The sequence below is a fragment of the Oryx dammah genome, unplaced genomic scaffold (assembly GCF_014754425.2).
Source record: "Oryx dammah isolate SB20612 unplaced genomic scaffold, SCBI_Odam_1.1 HiC_scaffold_24, whole genome shotgun sequence".
In the NCBI taxonomy this organism is placed as follows: domain Eukaryota; kingdom Metazoa; phylum Chordata; class Mammalia; order Artiodactyla; family Bovidae; genus Oryx; species Oryx dammah.
In genome coordinates this window covers 52,301,469-52,324,210 of record NW_024070208.1, presented here as the reverse complement: position 1 = coordinate 52,324,210, position 22,742 = coordinate 52,301,469, and the positions used below count along the sequence as shown (strand labels likewise).

The 22,742-nt window shown below is 42.5% G+C and overlaps 1 protein-coding gene across 1 annotated transcript in view; it reads left to right on the top strand.

Moving 5' to 3' along the window:
• The first annotated feature begins 5,558 nt into the window (after positions 1–5,558).
• The window catches only part of MYCBP2 (MYC binding protein 2), a 267,214-nt gene continuing 250,030 nt past the window's right edge, over positions 5,559–22,742 (top strand). Inside the window, exon 1 of the mRNA XM_040266905.1 lies at positions 5,559–5,857. Coding sequence (XP_040122839.1) covers positions 5,559–5,857 — 299 coding nt within the window. The remainder of the gene's footprint in view (positions 5,858–22,742) is intronic.

Here is a 22,742-nt window from a genome sequence, read left to right as displayed (position 1 = left end):
AACTAGGTGTGATTATTACTCTCATTTTACTGATGAGAAAACTTAGCCTTAGGGAGGCTAAATGTCTTTAAAATAAGAGCTTAGTATAATCAGTTTAGAGTCATTTAGATATATCCTGATATGTGGATTAGCCAAGAACCCTATTTAAAATAATATAGTTCAAGGAAACTTTGACATTGTGAAATTGCTATTCTATAAAAAATTTCAATAGTCCTTTAGGGTTTGAGGAATATGATTTAATATTAAACTATTTAACCTTAGTAATAAAGATAAACCTAATAATTTATAAACTATATTGAAGTTTTCAAAATTAAAATTCAATGGTTTTGACATTTCTCTCAGAGTTATACTTTATATGAATTTCTGTATCAGTTGTGACAGCTTCCTCTGGGCTAAAATAAATCACAAGGAGATTTTTTTAAACTGTGATTTGCATTCAAATATATATTAGTGAATTTACATACTTCAAAGAATATTCTCACTAATCAATATTTTAGAAACATTTTTCAGGGATGAAAATTTAACTCAAGGCCCCTAGAATCTACATTTTTTTATTTGTAGGGAAATTTGGACATAAAATTTGTATCTTTTAAAACTAATATGAATCAAAAGGTAAAAGCATTAACTCTTCATGACTGCAAATTGCTGACTCTTCTTCCAAGGCTCTAAAAATAGTTGTTTAAAAGAATAAGTCAGTGTATCTAGGGGATCTAATATATAATTTTTGTTTAAAAGAATTCCAATCACCATGCTGACTTCTATTTAGTTTACAGTATTAAATTATATGAAATATATTTCATTTTAAAGTGCAATATGGTCATATTTGTCAAGAATGCAGAATTCTGTGGTCTTTAGAAAGTGGCTGCTGAAGAGTGAAGAATTTCTGGAGTATTTTTTCCTTCCAAATTGTTCTCAGCTACTAAGCTTGTTTTAAGATGCTCTGAGCCACCACTCTTGGTGTTTACATGCATTATCGTACAAATCCAGGAAACAAACTCAGATTCTTGACATTGACAACATTTCCAGCAGTCTTGATGTTTCTGATTATATACATGCTTCCTGTGTTTGAAATCTTGTGTAGTATTAATACAATATTAACCTTTTAAATAAAACAATATCAATCAGTGTCTTCTTACATACACTTTATGGTTTATGTTTATTATTTACTACATTGGCATTTGGGGCTTCCCTGGCGGCTCAGAGGTTAAAGCGTCTGCCTTCTATTCGGGAAACCGGTATAGCTTCCTTTAAAAGATCTGCTTAAAGATAGAGTACAAAAGATGTAAATCCGCTAAGAGTTCAGAAAATTGTAGTCCCAGGTTTGGAATGTCAAGTGGAAAAGAGTGACAAACTCTGTTATAGGGATAAAAGATGAAGCCATGGTCTTCTACGATCATAGAGAAGAGAGATGTTTTCAAGAAATGAGCATGATATCTACCACAAAGACTATAAAAAAAATACTATGCATGTGTTTCACTAATAAAATGGAAAAAGTCAGGATTTGCCTTAGTACAATGTTCTTTGAGGGTAACTGTGCCCTGAACTCCTGTCTGGCCAATTCTGACACCCAACCCGCCCAATGCCCCCTCCACGCCTCTACCCTTCCTCCTAGCACGATTGCACACACACGCCCAGCCCGGCCAGAAGATAAAGCTAAGATGGCAGCACGGAAAGTACTAGAGCCCCGCTCAATGGGGCTGGGAAAACAATAGCAAACCCCTCTATATGTTTTTTTCATTCTGCACATTTTCTTGAATAGTGAGAGCCCCCCCACCCTGCGTCCGCCTTCCCAACACAGGGCTTTCGATAGTAGTGCGAACAGTAACTGGCGGGAGGGGACACTTGCTTTTGTACATTTCGAGAAATCCACTTCTCTCGTTTGCATTGGTGCTTCAGGTGACCCTCGACACTTGCCTTGGGTGGGGTGGAGGGCACCCTCCCCTTCAGGTCCCCTGGACAGTGGAGTCAAGGGTGAGTCCAAATGCCCTTTCCCTCCCGGCTGGCGCCCTATTCCCCGCCAACCCCAGGGTAGCCTTCCAAGCTGCCCAGCTGCCAAGGCAAAGGAGTAGCAAGTTGCAGTGACCCGGGAGGGCACAGTGCGGAATCAGGAAGAAGAGGAGAAAAAACGCTGCATTGGCTATCAATTTAGGGTAGAGCGGCCGCTACCGCTGCCGTGGAAGGAAACGCTGCCAACCGCAACAGAAACGCCAGCCTCGGATACCTAAGTGAGCATGTGTGTAACTCTGCGCACGCCTAGTGGCTCCGCTCAGTGACAACGGGATTCTTTAAAAATTATCCAGCTACCGGGTTTTGTGTGTACCCAGAAGGCTCCTGAAGGGGCCTGTCTGGGACCGAAGGGTTGTGTAAGGACCCAAGGGAAATTAAGGAACGGGTAAGGGGGAACTCGGAGACAGATGCTCCAGGTCAGTCTCCACTAGAAGATCTAAACGGACAGTGAGTGCACCGGCCACTACCTGAGCCTGAGCTGCAAATATTTCTCTCTGCCAGCAACATTTGTTCATTCACATATTCATTCATTCAACCAATGTCTATTTCCCTGCTGCTTAGGGCTAACGTCTGTGCTAGGAGGTGGGGATGCACCAGGGGAACAGACACAAGCATCATTCCAGTCCTGATGGAAAAGTCTAGTGTGTTCTGCTTGTGAAAAGCCACCTGACAAGGGGAAGTCCTCCCACAATCTCCTGCAGTATTATTTTGATCCTGTTTCAAAGGCTGCAAGTGGAAGTCACTCAGTCCTGTCCAACTCTTTGTGACCCCATGGACTATACAGTCCATGGAATTCTCCAGGCCAGAATACTGGAGTGGGTTGCCATTCCCTTCTCCAGAGGATCTTCCCAACCCAGGGACTGAACCCAAGTCTCCCACATTGCAGGGGGATTCTTTACCAGCTGAGCCACAAGGGAAGCCCAAGAATACCTGGAGTGGGTAGCCTATCCCTTCTCCAGGGATTCTTCCCAGCCCAGGAATCGAACCAGGGTCTCCTGCATGGCAAGCAGTTTTTTAACAGCTGAGCTACCAGGGAGTCCCCATCAGAGGATGAAACTTGTCCAAAGACATACAAATAGCAGAGTCAGAACCCAAACTTCCCCGTGCCAGAGACTTTTGGCTACCTCTCTGGCTCTTACAACAGTATTAGCCCTTAGAGCCGTTAGGAGTTCGCCTTTTGCCTTTAACTCCACCAGCATTTAGCTGCGTCTACCTTGTCTTGGCTCTCATCCCAGGGTTGGTAGGGGGGTCAGGGAATGGGAGGAGGGGATGGAAGAGGGGAGCAGGGAGCAGGGACGGGCAGTTTCTGTTCAACACAGGTGGGTAACCATGGTGGAGCATCAGCACAGGAAATTTCACCCGATAAATAACTGCTGGATATCTACCATAGGCAAGGTTCTAGACCAGGTGCTGAGGAAGACATCAAGATAAACAAAAAGCCGTGAAGGAGCTTATAAGATAGCTGAGGCAACAAGATAAATACAAAATCGGTACAACAGAGCTACACACACAGGAAAATACTATGATTTCCCATGCCTGTCCTTTGTCCCATGGCTTTATTATCCCATTTCTACTTATCTTTTAAAATCAAAATGATATTCATTTATTATTCAAAGCCCCAGATAAAAAGGAATCCTTCAGCACTGTCTCCCCATAAAAACTAGAATTATTTTAATTTCTCCACTGCTTGTTTGTACTTCTCCAAACAGTAAACAGGGCTTGATTTTTTTTTTTTTTCCTGCTAAAGAACATTCAAAGAGGCTTAAGAGCCAGTAAGTACATAAAAGATATGTGTGCTTATGTGCTCAGTCATATCCGAATCTTTGTGACCCTTTGGACTGTAGCCCACCAGGCTGCTCTGTCCATGGGATTTCCATGGAGTGAGTGGGTTGCCATTTCCTTCTCCATGGGGTCTTCGGGTTCCAGGGATTGACCCTGCTTCTCCTGTGTCTCCCATTGAGCCACTGAGGAAACCAATAGCACTGGGATATAAGACTTAAAAATGATTTCCTCAGGACTATGCAGTTAAGCAAACTCTTCAATGCATGATACAGGATGCCTGGGGCGGGGGGAGTGGGAGGGGTGGGGGGAGTGGGGGTGAGGGAGGTGCTCGCACTGGGATGACCCAGAGGGATGGTATGGGGAGGGAGGTGGGAGAGGGGTTCAGGATGGGGAACACATGTACATCCATGGTGGATTCATGTCAATGTATGGCAAAACCAATTCAATATTGTAAAATAATTAGCCTCCAATTAAATAAATTTATATTTAAAAAAAGGATAAAATTTAATAGGAATCAGGGTACTTTGGCACGTATATTTCTAAAGCATTTACTTTGAAGAAGTTAGTAGAATAACTGGGAAGAGGGGACTCAGCAAATATTACATTTACAGATAACACTGATAAGATCTTTGGTAGATATGACATTTGCTTATGTTACACAGTCTGTCACAATTGTTTCAGGTCATATTCAAGAATTATCTTTAGTGATGTAAATGTGGGCTGAGAAAGATAAGCCATGAAGTTTCCACTGTCAAGAGATAAGAGTACCCTCCCCCTCTGCTTAGGGTGAATGTGGAGTTAAAGAAAGAATATTTGAGAGAAGCACTACTGCATTAAGACTTAGCTCGGATATAAATGTGAAGAACAAGAACTTGGGAAAGACTTTGGCTTGTGAATCCTCTCCTACCTGGGAGCTATAATTTCACAGGAAAAAAAAAAAAAAAAAACAGGGTGCACCAAATTACTACCTGTCTTTAGTAAGTAAAAGCTATTTTTAACAGACTTAAATCCTAATGACAAAAAACCCCAAACTAAGACCACCAAAGGTACTTCTAATTCGGCTGGCCTCCTTTGCCTCGAATTCTGAGTTCAACTAGCACATTCACAGGAAATCTTCCCGCTGGCAGCGCACGCTTTGGGGAAAGGGAACAGAATACAGAACGATCATCCTCCGGCGGCGGGCACCGGGTCTCTCTTTCAGATCCTAGTTCTCCCACCTGGATGGAACCCAGGTACCTGAAGCCGACTGGATGGAGCTGACAGCCTCCCCAGCACTTTCCTGACTCTTCCTCAAGCTGCTAGTAAAACCCGGAGAAGTGGACTTTTTCCCGATCCCGCACGCCACCCCGGCCCCACACCCAGTGCCCGGAGGCGGAGGCAGTGGCGGCGGAGAGGGGGTGGGGCTGGAACGCGGGGCCGGAGGGACTGAGCGTGCGCAAGGAGTGGCGCATGCCCAGTGCGGCCGGCCGCTTCCCATTGCGGGTGGCTCCGGCGGTGGCAGCGGAGGCGGCGGCGGGTGCAGCGGCGGCACCGCCTCCTCCTAACACTCCCGGGGTGGCGGGGTTAGATGAGCGGCCCCAGTAGTGGCGAGGGCGGCGCGGGGGGGAGGAGGAGAAGAAGGAGGAGAAGGAGGAGGTCGCTGTCTTTGTAGTCTCAGCTGCTGCGGGAGCGAGAGGCCGCCACCGGAGCCGTCGTCGTTGGAAAAGGGCTGTGTGTGCGCGCGTGTGTCTGCCTGCCCGGCCCGCGGGGACGAGGCGGCGGCGAGGAGGATGATGTGCGCAGCTACCGCCTCTCCCGCCGCCGCCTCCTCGGGGCCCGGCGGAGACGGATTCTTCCCGGCCGCTACCATCTCTTCCTCCCCGGCGCCGGGGGCGCTGTTCATGCCGCTTCCCGAGGGCTCCTTGGCGGCCGCGGGGCTGGGGCTGGGGTTGCCGGCCCCGGACTCCCGGGGTCACTACCAGCTGCTCCTGTCAGGCCGGGCCCTGGCCGACCGCTACCGGAGGATTTACACAGCTGCGCTCAGTGACAGGGACCAGGGGGGCAGCAGCGCTGGACACCCGGCCTCCAGGTGCGTCTCCGGGTGCCCTTCTTTGCGCCACATGCTGCATGTGCGCCCGTGTGTGTGTGTCAGTGTGTGTATCTGTCTACATACGTGTTTATCGAGCTGTCTTTCAGCCAGCACTGGATGCTAGATGGTAGAAGCACTTACTGAGAAAGGAGGGTGCGGTGGCAGCAGTTTCTGCTCTTTTAAGTGTGTGTGACTGTCTTTGTTGGGGGGCGAGGGAGGGTGGAAACGGGGAGCGTGCGATGCTAGAAAAGGTGATGGTGCGGGTCGGTTAGGACACGTGTCTGTGTATTGTTGAAGCAGGAGGAGGGCTGAGCGGAGGGTCATGCACGAAGAGAATTTGCAGGAGCGATGAGGGAACTGGCGTGTCCAGTGTCTTTGCCGCAATGGTATTTGCACGTATTTCTCACCCCCTCCCCCTCCCCCCATTCCCTCAGGACATTCCATCCTCACCTTTCCTTCTCCCTTAAAAAAAAAAAAAATCTGCCTTTCACTAGGGGAAGCATTGGTATCTGTTAAGGATAATGTCATATATATAGGATGAGTTTAGGATAAGACAGGGGATTTCAGTTTACGAGATAGATGCGAAAGGGAGACGGATGGAGGTTTTCCCTGGATCTGAAAGGTGTCTGATACAGATTTCTAGAGCTCTACTTTGATAACTAGAGCTTTGGGTCCTCTGGAGACATGGTTACAGCAGCTCTCGTGGTCTGTTGTCCCATCGGCCATTTCCCTTCATCTTCTGTTCTATTTCCTCAGTTACTTTTCGGCCTTAGACTAGAGGGGGTTTTGTGGGGGAAAGGGGGAAACCTGGAAAACTCCGAAAGGTGACAGCTGGTGTAGTGATCAACTGCCACCAACTAGAACATTTGAGCAGCTCCTAGAATTTCAAGACTCGGTGCACCTACAGCTCCCTTGGTGGAGGAGATGTGAAATCACTTTCATTTTCTTTTTCTTAAAATGTAGGTGTCTTTTTGCTTAAGGCTCTGCTATTGTTTTCCTGTCCATGCCTTTACATGCCACATACCTTGAAGCATGGTGAGTGACTTGTTTCACCAGCTTGGCTTTGGCAGTGATAATTAGGAGCTGGCTTCATCTTTTTTTCCCCCTCACACCTTCTTGCAGTACATAAGGAAAGCATAGGAAGATTTTTGTTGAACAAGTTAGAGAGTTCACTGTAGGTTTTGAACGTGCAGTTTGTTCGGTAATAACCAGATGTCATTTTCTCTCATATGAGAGGGGCTAGGCTGTGAGTCAGGTGTTTGTGGTCGACCAGTGTGGACTGTGGCTCCTGTCCACTGCAGAGAGGTAAACATTTCTTCTGGTCTGTATTATTGTTTATAGGATTGGGACTTTAGTTTTATCATACTAATATAAATGTATATAACTAACTACTCTTGGCTATCTAAATTAAAGGCCACAATGTCACAAGTCTGTTTCTTGCTAATGTTTTTGAATAGCACAAAACCTCAATGGACAGTTTGCTCTAATAATTAGGTGTAATTTTGAGCTGTGAGTCTTTTAAATATGGCACTGTAGGTGTATCTTTACAAACCCCTTTTAAAGAATTTGAATTTATTTCATATGTTGTTTCCAGACTTACGCAATAATTTGTGACTGGCATGTTCCCTGTTTTAGCTTTCTACTACTGTATTTGTGCAGTAATACTGTTTCTGTGTATTTAGAACTATATAAACAGTTTTAGGCAAAATTAATATAGATTAACCACATATATAAAGTGTATGAATGATTTTTAGTCTTTGGTTTATTTTTGTACAAGCTGTCAGTTAAAATTAGTGAAGAATTAGTTCACGTACTGTATTTCAAGAAGTACTCATGAAATAAGCCTTAAGTTGTATGATATTGCCTTCCAGTGCTTGTTCAGAACATTATTTTAGTTCGCATTATTTTTTCTAAGTCATGGCCGGCAACTACTCTTTATTGAGGATTTGCTGAAGAATTCAGTCACATTTCATATTAAATATTAAGGGGAAAGCGGAGCTGGAATTTAGGTTCTGAATGAATGATGTAGTTATTGATATGGGGCACTAGTTGAGGTAGAGGAAAAGGTGAAATGTTTCAGAGACAGAATGGAGCAAGAATAGAGGATGAAGTTCTAGTGAAAATCAAGTTTAAAAGTGTGAGAGAAGGGAGACAGTGAAGTAAGGTCAAAAAAGATTTTAAAAAATTAAGAGAACTGTGGCACAGCAGCACCTCTGGTTGGATTGAAAGTCCTCAGCAGGGTTAAATGTTGAAGAAAGTGAGAATACTATCCAGGCCACTGGTGACTTTTGAGGAAGTGGTCAAGATGTGTTTGTAAGAGAGGTGTGGTTAAGAAGTCCGTGGGATACTTTAGGGTAATAGGGGGATGTAGGGCTGAGGGAAGGTTATTTGAGTGTGGGAGGCTAGGTGGGAAATGTTCAGTAAGTGGAGGAGGAGAAATTAAAGAAGTGAGAGAGGGGATAATCCTTGGGGGGAAGTCTAAGGGAGATCTCGGGGACATATTTATGACAGGTGAAGAGGTTAGCCACTAAAAATGTTAGGAGCTAGTCATCCTTTAATATAGAATTGGAGGAGGTACATATTTATAAATCTAAAGACCAGGAGTTTATTAAGAACTGTATCTTTTTTATTTTGGTAATCCTAATGTGTAGCAGAAGTTTTGGCGTCTGTTCTGTAAATATCTAGTACCTGCTTTGTGCCAGGCATTGTTTGAGGTGCTGAAGATGTAGCAGTGAGCAAGATAGACAAGGTCTCTGTCCTCTTGGGAATTTTTACTCAAGGAGGGACAAATAAGCAACTGATCATTTTAGGTTGTGATAAATAGCTGTGGAGGAAATAAAACCGATTTCATGTGACGGACAATTTGTAGTTGAAGGTGATATATTAGGTAGGGTGATCAGGACGGGTCAGGGTTAGTTGACATTTAAGTTGAGTCATAATGATTGGAAGGCAGACCTAGAGGAATAATGTTTTAGGAAAGTACAAAGTCTCTGGTGCAGGAACAAGGTTGTATTCAAGGAACAAAACAAGGCAAGTGCGTTATCAGTCAGTGTTGAATACATTAGTTACTGAGGATTATGTTTTAGGTGTAGATAGAGAAGTTGAGGGACAGAAGCCTAATGGCATCACTGACTTTGATGGCCTTCTAGTGAATGCTTGGATTCTGAATCTAGACTGGTTTTAGATCCTGGCTTTGCTACTTTTTAGCTGTGTGACCTTGGGCATATTACATAACTTCTGTGCCTCTGTTTTTTGCTTAAAAAATATTTTTGAGATATAATTGGATATCACATTGTGTTAGTTGTAGGCGTACAACATAATCATTCCATATTTTGAGGAATGACTACCACATAAAGTCAAGTTAACATCTATCACCACATATAGTTGAAATTTTTTCTTCTTGAAGTGAAAACTGTTAAGATTTACTCCCTTAGCCATTTTGAAATATACATTCCAGTGTTGTTAACTGTAGTTACCTCCCTGTACATTAAATCCCCATGACTTATTTATTTTATGACAGTAAATTTTTGTTTGTGCCTTTCAACTTCCCTTGCCCATTTTGCCCATCTCCTTACGCGTGCCTCTGGCAACCATGAGTCGGTCCTCTGTATGTAAGAGTTTGGGTTTTGTTTTTGTGTTTTGGTTTGGTATCTTTGCCCTCTGTCTGACTTATTTCACTTAGCATAATGCCCTCAAGATCCATTCCTGGTGTCACAAGATTCCCCTCTTTTTTTGTGGCTGATTGATATCCCATTTTAAATAGATATCTTCTTTATTCACCCATCAGTGGACATTCAGATTGCTTCTTCGCTATTGTAGATAATTCTGCAGTGAGTGTAGGGATGCAGATATTTTTTCAGGTTAGTGTTTCCTTTTCCTTTGAGTACATTCTCAGAAGTGAAATTGTAGGATCTTATGGTAGTTCTTCTTTTGAATTTGTTGAGGAAGCTCCATATTGTTTTCCACAGTGGCTGTGTCAATTTGCATCCCTACCAACAGTACACAAGGATTCCCTTTTCTCCACATGCTTGCCAGTACTTTTTATTTCTTGTCTTTTTGACGGTAGTCACTCTAACAGCGTGAAATGATACTTCATTTTAGCTTTGATTTGCATTTTCCTGGTGATTGGTGATGCTGAGCATCATTTATGTACCTGTTGCTTCTGCTGCTGCTAAGTCGCTTCAGTCGTGTCCGACTCTGTGCGACCCCATAGACAGCAGCCCACCAGGCTCCGCCGTCCCTCGGATTCTCCAGGCAAGAACGCTGGAGTAGGTTGCCATTTCCTTCTCCAATGCATGAAAGTGAAAAGTGAGAGTTAAGTCGCTCCGTCGTGTTCGACTCTTAGCGACCCCATGGACTGCAGCCCATCAGGCTCCTCCATCCATGGGGTTTTCCAGGCAAGAGTACTGGAGTGGGGTGCCATCGCCTTCTATTCATATATCTTTTTTTGGAAAAATATCTATTCAGAGCCTCTTTCCATTTTTAAGCTGGATTGTTTGTGGGTGTTTGTTTGTTCCTTTTAATTTTTTGATACTGAGATATATGAATTCTTATATATAAGATTATATAGTAGCCCTTTATCAATATATGGTTTACAAGTATTTTCTCCCATTTGGTAGGTTACCTTTCCATATTTGTTTTTCCTTTGCTGTGCAGCTTTTTAATTTGATGTAGTCACACTTGTTTATTTTTGCTTTTTTTTTTTCTATGTAGAATGGTAATAATAATAATGAGGACTGTATCATAGGTTACATGATTCTGTACATGTAAAGTGCTTGGCACGGTAAGTGCTAATAAATATTAGTTAATGATTTCTGCTGAGAGTGACGGGACAGAGAGTTTGGGGACTTAAATAGAAGGCAAAGATCATGTTTTCCTCTTCTGTGCTGGTCTCAGTGACCAACATTACTATTTAATTTGTTCAGCGACTGAATAAATATATTTTTCTATGAATGAATCAGTGAAAGTTGGAACATTTGCTTGAAGAAAAGGATTGTAAGGAAATGAATAAAGGAATGTTTGATCAGTTCTGAATATGAATGGCAGTACAACTTTGATTGCATTTGGGAAGAACTATAGCACGGTGACTAATCTGCCCGGCAGTCAGACTGCCTTAGTTCAAATTTCAGTTCTGCTTTTTGGTCTCTTAAAATGGGCAAGTTAATTAGCATTTCCATGTCTGTTTCTCTACTTATAACCTTTTAGGGTTATTGAAAGAGCATTGTGCCTGAACATGGTAAATGCTCATTAAATGTTAGCTGCCATTGGTGGTGGTCATGGGGTTACTATTACTGTTATTATTAAAATCACCTATTTAAAATTCCAATCAGCATGGTGTTGTAAGCTTTTCCACTCAAAAGAGAACTGAAAACAAAACAAAACTAGTTGATTCAAGGTTGAAGTGTCCGTGGAGATGAAAGAATAAAAGAAAGTGAAGGTTTTTGGTGACAAAGATTGACCGTGTGGTAAAAAGAAAAGTGATCCCAGGCGGGAACTGATAGACTGGGAGATAAAGACGGTCAGGGTATCAGGGTTGAAGTGGTAGAAGAACAGTGTTAGTGGAAACAACAGGGGAGTTTATACTTAAAATGGGAAATTGCTTTTCTTCTCTAAGCTAAACCCATTTACTTCCTTCAGCTTTATCTCTTTTTCTTGTTAGAAATGCTATTTGAGCCCATCCTTCAAATGCATGGGATTTTGGTTATAAGAGGTTAATCCAACACAGATTCTGATATTAATACTTGGTGCTAACCATTGGCCCTATAAAAATTTGTAAGACAGTTTCCACCTGAGTTTATTTTCTGGATGGGAGTGAAAGGTACAAAGGCAGGTAGTTATAAAAGTGTTAAATGACTAAGAAAGCATAGCCTGTTATGACAAAGGGATGGTTTACTGAGCTGGTGCAGAAACATGAGCAAGAAGGTGAGAAAGCACAGTTTGTGGGTAAGTAATGTTAAAAATTCTGTTAGAGCTACAGTATAGGTGATTTTTCATGAGGGAGAGGAATGGGAATTCATTCTGGAAATAGAGCCTTTGGTCAGAGGGTAAGGCAGCTTGAACTACCACGTAAGAGTTCAGTTTTATTCAGTAGACACTGATAGTTTTGAGCTGTGAAGAAGCGTTATTGTAGGAGTGTTATTGGAAGTGATTCAGGGTTGAGTCAGTGTATTTGTGGATATGTAGTAATTTGCTTCATGTAGCTGTTGTATCTGTGGAATCCTGTACACACACGTGTTAAGGCAAAAGTTGCTCTATTGGCATATAAGTAGGTAGAAGTATGAAATGAATTCATTTCTTAGCTCACGAGAAAATCTTGCCTTTGGGCTTAAAAAGATAAAATGTTAATTTAAAACTAGTTTTGCATTTTAAAACATCAACAAAATAGTTAGAATAGTCTCACTTTTTTTTTTTTTCAAGAGTAAATACTCAGGTTTTGGGAGGAGGGGTCTTGTTAATCAAGATTTAATTTACATATAAAATTTACCCTTTTGTACATGTCCATTTGAAGAGTCTTAGAACCATCACAGTCAAGTATAGAATATGTACATCACTCTAAAAAGTTTAACTCCCTTTTCCTCCCCCTAGCTACTGGCCACTACAGACCAGTTTTCTGTATTTCACTAATTTTCTGTATTTCACTGTATTTCTGTATTTGACTATATTTTACCTTTTCTGAAATGTCTTATAAATCTCACTCCTTAAGGGCAGGATCACATGTATTGTTCCTCTCTCTGTCATCTGTCCCTGTATTTCCTATAAATGGAAATTAGGCTTTAAAGCTTCAGTAGCTTTCAGTTAGACGTTCTTTGGGCAAGAATATTTTGTGTATAATGCTGAGTACTGCACATTGTGTCCCATCCAGCGGTTTTCATGTCTCATTGTTTGGTAATGCTCAGTCTGGCCACCTGAATTACTTGGGTACCCACTAGATCTCTTTTTCTGTACATGTATGCTTCTTCCATTTGCAGTAAGCAGTTAATCATGGATAATAATGTTGACACACCCTGGATATCTTCCACCTAATGGTTTTAGCATCCTGTGATAATCCTTGACTGAGTCAGTTTCATTAGGGGCTTCAAAATGATGGTTTTTATAATTCTGTTAAAGTAAAATTTGGTAGCTGATGCTCTTCTGCAACCCACTCCAGTGTTCTTGCCTGGAGAATCCCAGGGACGAGGGAGCCTGGTGGGCTGCCATCTGTGGGGTCGCACAGAGTCGGACACGACTGAAGCGACTTAGCAGCAGCAGCAGCTTGAATTTTCCCTTATCAACTAACTGGTTGTAAGCTTAGTTCCTCCTAAGAAAGCAGGGTAGATGATTGATTTTCTCCCGTCATTAGCCGAATTGGTGATAGTAGTCAAACAGTGGTGTGGTAGGTGCTTCAGTTCATCACCCAGGTATCTTTTTTCAGGGACAGGCTCCCCCAGCCATTGAGAACAGTGGCTGCTAAAATCTACTGCAACTGAGTCCCCAGATTGCTCTGAGCCAATAGAGCTGCTTCCCTCAAAGTCACTTTTCTTCTTCCAGGCCAGCCTGAATCCAGTGCCTGTTCTCTGTGGGGCTGTAAATGCCTGGCCCTTCAGGTAGAACAACTTTGAAGATCCATCCCAACTCCAGAGCTCCCCATGGATTGGCTCAGGCTTTCCTGTGACAGTGTTTCAATTCACCTCCTGCCTCTGTTTAGTCTCATTTCCTCTACCCTCCCACAGTTGTTGATGTGCAGGGCATTTTTCAATACTTGGGGTGTGCAAATCTCCATTTCAGAGTCTTTTTCTTTGGCGTCCTTACCCAAGACAGCTTTGACAGCAGTGGTCTGAGGAAGTAGTTTCTAAAATGGGATTTTGGAGCTAGACTTACCTGCTGGCTAGCTGGCAGTAAAGACCCCACGGCTGGTTGTAGATGAAGCCTTGTACTGGTAACCCTTGGCATGTACTATAGCTGTGCACCTGCTTAAGCTTTCACTGGTGGTGAGGTGGAGTGGGATTCCTGTAGAAGAGACTGTATTGGTGGGTACAGTATCTTAGGCTTGTGAGACGTTTAGGGAAGTTCTTAATTATAAGGATGGTGGTGTCACATGACTGGTGAGTGACTCTGAGAAAGACCATAAAAGACTGAAGGTAACTAGGAGCAAAATTATAAAGTTAGGTGATTACTTTCTTTGGCCTCATGTAAAGAAACTCATCTTCTGCAGTAGGAGGGAAGAAAAAGCTAAAGATTAGACCCAAGATTTAATTGCAAAGGAAGCAGAACTTCAGGGTGGGTTGCTTTCTCAGAAAGTCTGCTAGGCCAACATCTGTGCTTTGGTTAGGAAGAAATGGGACCCCGGCTTTTAAGATGGGACACCTTGAGTTGATGCACTGGACAGCTAGTTGAAACCTTGAAACCCCCAATTCCTCTGAACCCTCTGAGCCTACAGAAGTGGTCTTCTTCTCCCAGCTAGAGGGTAGTTGCTTGGAGATTATGCTGCCCTTACTGCTTGCCTCCTCTCCTCTCCCCTGCTGCTTATCACCAAGCCAGTAACTAGAGTTAAGTCAGAGCAAAACCTTCTGGGAGAGGCTGGGCCTGCTGAGGAGGAGAGGGACTAAGGTGCGCATGTGCACACGCACACACACGCAGAGTGAGTCCCAGACTGTGCAGAGGCACCCCCAATTCCGTCAGACACACGAGAATACCATGGGCTATTTCAGAAGTTAGACACAGAAATGTCAGTCACAAACTACTCCCCTTGAGGTAGCTCATGGTTTTGACATTAGATCATGTTGCACTCATTTCCGTGATGTCTTATCTTTTTTGAAGCTGAAGTTTTGTTACTTGCTGTGATACAAAGAAGGTGCTTCCCAGGTGGCTCAGTGGTAAAGAATCTGCCTGCAGTGCAGGAGCCACAGGAAATGTGGGTTCAATCCCTGGGTCAGGAAAATCCTTGGAGGAGGAAATGGCAGCCCACTCCTGTATACTTGCCAGGATAATCCCATGGATGGAGGATGCTGTCAGGCTATAGTCCATGAGGTCACAAAGGTTGGATACGACTGAATATGCATGCACACATGTGATACACATAAATTTCTACACAAAAATCAGTGTCGAACAGAAAAAGAGGGTGGCCTGTTTAATCTGCACAAGTTTGACAAGTTGTGCAGGACCCAGCCAGTTCATTGTGCAATTACTGAGTAATTGTGGCTATTTAAGAATGAAATATAGTATTTTTCTTTTTAAGTTTATGTGTATTATTTTTTCATATGGCTACTAAGTTGTTAGAATATAGATTCTTATTATTTGGTTTTCATTAATAATAATTAGGTCTTCCTTTTGGTCTGCAAAGTGTTGTGGGAAAAATTACTGATAATGACTGTGCAAGGGCCAAATAATGGACTTCCATTTGCCAGCTGAGCTGATGAATGTCCCGCCCAACGGTAACAGAGACTAACCTTCCTTCAAGGGAAGCAGCCAGTCCTTGTGCCTTGGAAAGGACTGTGATTCATTTTGACTGAATTTGACACATATGCTGAGTATATTTCCCTTTCCAGCTTGTAGGGATTCAACTAGTGCTGCTGTTTGAGGGCCTGTAGAATGGGCCCTCAGCACAAGGTGCCACATAAGATTGTTTCCAAGCGAAGGACCTGCTTCTAGCACATGGATCCCACAGATCCATTTGTCCCATTATGCCTCATAACCGCCCAGAAGCTGCTGACCGATAGAGTAGTAAGATGGTCAGGGTGGCACAGCTGAGGATGAGCGTGAATCCTCCAGTGTTCCCAGTAGGAAGAACACATGGAAATTGGGATGCCTCTACTTAGTATCAGTGATCCCCTGGGGAATTTATGCTTCCCGTCTCTAGCTCTAAACACTGGTCAGAAGGGAAGTATTTTCAGCAGAGTCACTGTAAGAGTCCTCATACTAAGGCACAGCTGCTATGGGACTCGGTGCTCCTTTTCTGAGATAAGCAGTCACCGTTTGGACAGGGTAAAAGGTGCGTGATTATCTGGAGGAGGCAGGGCTGTGGTTTTGCGGTGGAGCGTGGAGTTTGGCACACTCTGCTGTGTCACACTCTTAAGTGTTCTGTTGGCTGTTTATTGGTACTTCCTTTTCCAACTTTGGTGGAATGTGGACATGAGAAAGGCCGGATGGCCACCTCACAGGATCAGTCAGACTTTCTGGTCCAGCAGAGATTCTACCCAAAGACGAAGGGAATCCAGGATGACTTATAAAGAAGAGGTTGTGACTATAAGTTTTAGCCTTGAAACCAGTGGTGGAGGCTCTGGTTTGTCCTACGATACTTTACTTCCTCTGGAACGTTTCTCCGGGAAATGAAACTAAGCAGAATTCTCCAGGAGCATTATCCAGAATTTATTTAAAGCAAGTGAATGGTAGTAGTATAATAGGTGAACTGTAGGGGATGCTGTGGATTAAATTTTATTTGCAGATTCTGTGGGATGTTCTGTATAATCATATCATCGTTCTTTCTGATCTCTAGGTAACCGTGTACTCCCTGCTCCTTTATTCCAATGACAAGAACCTTTCTACTTCTGTTCAGTGCTGAATAGAAATGATAGTTGTATCCTTCCTTGTTCCTAATCTAAGGGAGAAGCAATGACAAATCAGTCTTTTGGTCTTTCACTGTTAAGTGTAATATTAGCTGTAGATGTTTTGATAGCCTTTGCCAATGTGGGGAAGTATTTTACTATCCTATTTTGCTTATAGTTTTTATCATAAATGTATATTGAATTTTGTCAAATATTTTTATATATTTATTGATATCATATAGTAAAGATAATAAAAGGAAAAAAGTAAATTAATACATTTTTGAAAATTAAGTCAACCTTGCATTCCTGGGCTAAAACTTTGTATGTGATGTATTGTTGAATTTGATTTGTTTCTTTGTTAAGAATTTTGGGGTTTGTATTCATGAAGGATATTGTTTTATAATCTTTTTTTTTTTTTGTAATACCTTTGTCAGGTTTTTGTATTATAGTTATCCTTGTCTTCTAAATGAATTGATTAGTAATCACTTCTCTTCTGTATTTTTTAAGAGGTTTCATGGGATTGAATATTTGATAGAATTCACTGGGGGTACCATCTGGTCTTGGAATTCTCTTTGGGGGAAGATTTTACAGATTCATTTTTTAAAACAGATACAGGGATATTCAGATTTTTTGTTGTTGTTGTTATTTCTCATAAATTTTGGTAACTTTTTCTTGAGAGAGTTATCCTTTTATCTGAATTCTTGAAATTTTTGGCATAAAGTTGTTTATAGCATTCTTTTTATAATCTTCTAATGTCTGTGGGGTCTGTGGTGATAATCCCTTTATCATTCTTCATGTTTATCATTTTTCTTTTTCCCTTGATTAGCTAGAAGTTTGTCAGTTCTAAATTCAAAGAATCAACTTTTGACTTTATTAATTTTTTCTACTACTGGTTTATTTTCTGTTTTGTTGACTTTCCTCTTATTGTAATTTCTTCTATTTTACCTTGCTGTTTTTCTTTTTTTTAGTTTGTTAAGATGGAATCTTAGGTCATTGATTTTAGATTTTTCTCTTCTAATATGAGTATTTAAAATGTTGAATTTTTATCTAAGCACATCTTTAGCTGTATCCCACAAATTTTGATATTCAGCATATTCTTTGTTATTTTGTTTAAAATATTTTCTAAGTTTCTTTGTAATTCCATCTTTGATTCATGCACTGTGTGTGCACTAAGTTGCTTCATTCGTCCGATTTTCTGCAACACTATGGGCGGTAGCCCCCCAGGCTCCTGTGTCCATGGGGATTCTCTGGGCAACAATACTGGAGTGGGTTGCCATTTCCTCCTCCAGGAGATCTTCCCAACTCAGGGATCAAACCCACATCTCTTCTGTCTCCAGCATTAGCAGTTGGGTTATTTACCACTAGTGTCACCTGGGAAGCCTGATTCATGCATTACTTAGAATTATTTTATGTAACCCTCGGTTCAGTTCAGTCGCTCAGTCGTGTCTGACTCTGTGACCCCATGAATCGCAGCATGCCAGGCCTCCCTGTCCATCACCAACTCCCAGAGTTCACTCAGACTCATGTCCATCGAGTCGGTGTTGCCATCCAGCCATCTCATCCTCCGTCGTCCCCTTCTCCTCCTGTCCCCAATCCCTCCCAGCATCAGAGTCTTTTCCAATGAGTCAACTCTTCGCATGAGGTGGCCAAAGTCCTGGAGTTTAAGCTTTAGCATCATTCCTTCCAAAGAAATCCCAGGGCTGATCTCCTTCAGAATGGACTGGTTGGATCTCCTTGCAGTCCAAGGGACTCTCAAGAGTCTTCTCCAACACCACAGTTCAAAAGCATCAATTCTTCAGCGCTCACCTTTCTTCACAGTACAACTCTCACATCTATACATGACCACAGGAAAAACCATAGCCTTGACTAGACGGACCTTAGTTGGCAAAGTAATGTCTCTGTTTTTAATATGCTATCTAGGTTGGTCATAACTTTCCTTCCAAGGAGTAAGCGTCTTTTAATTTCATGGCTGCAATCACCATCTGCAGTGATTTGGTAGACCCCAAAAATAAAGTCTGACAGTGTTTCCACTGTTACCCCATCTATTTGCCATGAAGTGATGGGACCAGATGCCATGATCTTTGTTTTCTGAATGTTGAGCTTTAAGCCAACTTTTTCACTCTCCTCTTTCACTTTCATCAAGAGGCTTTTTAGTTCCTCTTCACTTTCTGCCATAAGGGTGGTGTCATCTGCATATCTGAGGTTATTGCTATTTCTCCTGGCAATCTTGATTCCAGCTTGTGCTTCTTCCAGCCCAGCGTTTCTCATGATGTACTCTGCATATAAGTTAAATAAGCAGGGTGACAATATGCAGCCTTGGCATACTCCTTTTCCTATTTGGAACCAGTCTGTTGTTCCATGTCCAGTTCTAACTGTTGCTTCCTGACCTGCATACCAGTTCCTTAAGAGGCAGGTCAGGTGGTCTGCTCATGCTCCACTGAGTCAGTTCTTTGCATCAGGTGGCCAGAGTATTGGAGTTTCAGCTTCAGCATCAGTCCTTCCAATGAATATTTGGGACTGATTTCCTTTAGGACTGACTGGTTTGATCTCCTCGCAGTCCAAAGGACTCTCAAGAGTCATCTTTTCAGACTTATTAGGCTTACTGTTTTCCTGGTAAATTTTTTTTCTGTCCATTTTTTATTTTTTATAGTTTTATTTATTAATTTTTTTGGCTGTGCTGGGTCTTCATGGCTGCACAGGCTTTTCTCTAGCTGCTGTGCAGGCTCTTTTCTAGTTGTGTTAAATCGGGGCTAGCTGCTCTGTAGTTGCAATGTGTGGGCTTCTCCCTGTGGTGGCTTCTCTTGTTGCAGAGCACAGGCTGTAGGCGTGCAGGCTTCACTAGTTGCGGCACACGGGCTGAGTAGTTGGGGCTCCCAGACTCTAGAGCACAGGTTCAGTAGCCGTGGCCCGTGGACCTGGCTGCTCCACCACATGTGAGATCTTCCAGATTAGGGGCAGAACCTATGTCTTCTGCCTTGCCTGGTGGATTCTTTGCCTCTGATCCATCAGGGAAACTGTCCATTTACTTTTGATTTATCTATATTTTTATATTTAAAATTTCTCTCCTTTGAGCAGTACATGTAGGATTTTGCCTTTTTTTAAAAATCTGTCAATCTTTGCCTTTTATTTGGAGAGTTTAACCATTAATATTTAATGTAATTAATAATTGGTATGGTTGACTTTAGGTCTACCATTTTATTGTCTTCTGTTTCCCTCCAGTTTTCATTCCTTTCTTGTCACTTTTCTATCTTCTTTTGGATTAGTCTTTAGTATCTTTTTTAATGTATCCATTGGACTTCGGGGCTATATCTTTTGGTATTAATTTTTAATGCCCTAGGGATTACAGTATAGATACCTAACCTTTCACAGCCTACTGAGAGTTACTATTGTACTGCTTCACTTGAAATAGAGACATCTTACAACCATACAGAAGCTTTTTTTTTACCCCCTCTGCTATACCTCACTCCCTCCTTTATGTTAATGTTGTTATATGTGTTATGACTGCATACTTTGAAAACCTCACCATACAATATTATGATTTTTGTTAATAGTCATACATATTTTAAAGAACTTAAAGGAAAAAAGGTATTTCATGTTTGCCTATATATTTATTATTTTTGTTATTCTTCCTTCATTCCTGAAGAAGCTGCATTTCCTTTCAGCTTAAGGTACTTACTTTAGCGTTTTCTTGTGGAGTAGTCTACTGGGGATAAATTCTCTTTGTTTTTCTTCATCTGAGAATGTCTTTATTTTGCTTTGATTTCTAAAGGATATTTTCAGTGAACATAGAATTGAGTAAAAGCTTGTTTCCTTTTAGCATTTTCATGATGTTGTTCCACCATCTTTTTACCATTATGATTTCTGAACTACTAGCCTTTAGTAGTTCAAAATTTTTTCCCTTTTATGTAATGTCATTTTTCTTTATCTGCTTTCAAGAATTTCTCCTTTGTTTTTGGTTTCCAGCAGTTTGATTTGATGTATCTAGTGATTATTTTCTTCGAATTTCTCCTTTTTGGAGAATGCTCAGTTTCTTGAATCAGTAAATTTGTCTTTTACTAAATGTGGGTTTTTTTTTTTTTTTTAAATGAACAACAGACATTACTTCTCACAGTTCTGGAGGCTAGAAGTCCAAAATCAAGGCAGCAGCATGACCTGAACCTTCTTCTGAACCTGAACCTTCTTTCTGGTTTATAGCCAGCGCCTTCTGGCTTTGTCCTCACTTGTGAGGGTAGGGACCTCTCTGGTGCCTGTTTTATAAGGACACTAATCCTATTCTTCTTTTTTTTTCCACCTGCAAAGTAGCAACACAACTATTCTAGCCATCAAACACAGGGCCAGTAGCCACAATGCTCACGCATATGCATGTTAATCACAGGTTTCAATCCACAAAGGTAGACATGCAAACAGTGTAACTTGCTCCCCTCCCCTCCAACCCTGCCAAATAACTAAGCTTAGAACAGCTCTGCTTAGAGGAGTCCTGTTTTCAATCCATTCAGATCATCTGTTATTCCAAGGTGTCTTCATCTCATCTCTGGCTCCCCGCCAGGAACCAGAAACATTGGAGCTGAGGGGAGCTTGTAGCCCACAGTTATCATCCTGCTCATGCTCTGCAGAAACCTCCAGATTCCTCTCTGGCCTTCCAGCATTACCCATCTAGATCGTGCTGCAGCCGCCTTGCCTGCAGACTTGGGCCATGTCTTGCCACAGTTGTGCTCTTTCCAACAGCCAGAGGAAGCCATTTGGCAGTGGGGCTGCAGCTTCTTGTACACTGTGCTGTGAGGGAGGGCCTCTGAGCCTGCAGCCTTTGCCCCCTGCCGCTGCCACCCCTCATTGGGCACAGAGCAGTGCAGGGAATCTTGCTGTCCCCTGCCCTGCCGCCAGGCTCCGCCGTTGCCGCTTGCTCTTGGATGTCCACGTCTCCCATTCCCTCTACCCGTGATACAGGCCAGGGGCCCAGAGTGCCTTCTTAAGGTCATAGCCACGTCCTTCTGCTCTGTTTCATCACTCTCTCCTCCCTTCCCTTGAAGAAGGAAATGGCCACTCACTCCAGTATTCTTGACTGGAGAAGCCCGTGGACAGAGGAGCCTGGCGGGCTACAGTCCATGGGTTCGCAAGAGTTGGACACGACTTAGTGACTAAACCACTGCCCTCTCTCCCCGGCTCTGAGTGATTGTGGAAGTTAAGCCTTGTAGCCCATCTCTCTGCCGGCTATCCTTTCCTGAGGCCATTCACCCCAGGCCCTGCCTACTTCCTGGGTGTAAAGAAGTCACAGGACAACTGGAATTACTCAGAATGCGAACACTTTTGCAGTAGAGCTGTGAGACTCGTGAATCCCTCTGACTTGAAATCATTTTCTCTCTTTTCTGTGTACAGGCTTAACTCTATGCCAGGGTAGTAAAAGGCTGTGTGTGCCTGCATTTGTGACCTAAAGATGACCTATGGAGGTGGTCACTTTACAGTGCTGTAGATGGAATCAGTGACATGAATATGGGCTATAAACCTTTTTCTAGGTCTAAGCTGTCTTTAACTAGCTCATGAGCCTCTTACTGTCTCAGTGATGTAAGGTCATCATTTTAATTTTTTTAGTTACTGTATGATGCTTCATTTAGTGGTGTCCCTAATTATACATCAGTGTGGATCACTTAAACTTGGGGAAATAGTTTTTAGTTTTAAAACTAAAATTTGTATTTTTTTTTCTTGTAAAATACGTATTTTTTCTTCTCCTTCCCTCATTCTTAGGCTGCCAGCTATCCCTAAAGAGACCACCTCTTATCAGTCTGCACCATCCTAATTGGCAGATTCTAGCTTGCCATGAAATTAGAAAGCGAGCCATCATCTGTGTTATTAGAATCGTGTCTAAGACTCAGTGGGTCCTGCGTTAGGATCTGATTGTAGGAACTTGGTGGTGCCTACTGTGGTCACTCAGGGGCATTTATTTGGATTTACTTAGTTGTTTGGTCTTGTTTTTTTTTTTTTTTAATCTAGGAGATGTTGTATTTCCCAGATACTGGACCTCCGTCTCTCAATTTCCTTTTGTCTCCTGCTAAAATGCTTCCACTTACCTACTTGCCTCTCATTGGACACAGAGACCCAGGCTGCCCCACACACGTTCTCTTCTCCAGCTTCCTTCACTCCCAACAGCCAGCACCGTCTTCAACTGCTTGGGCTGGCTGTAGTCACCAGGATTTCTCCTCATTCTCACTGTGTACATTCTGATCAGAAAGGGTGCTGCCCGCCTTACATAGTCAGGAGGATCTGGAGTCCAAGAACTCACAGTGTGTTTCCCTCTGCCTTTGGATCAGGTGTCATCTGCAGATCTGAAAGGAATCTTGTTCTTGTACCCTTATTAAGTATGTTCAGTATTT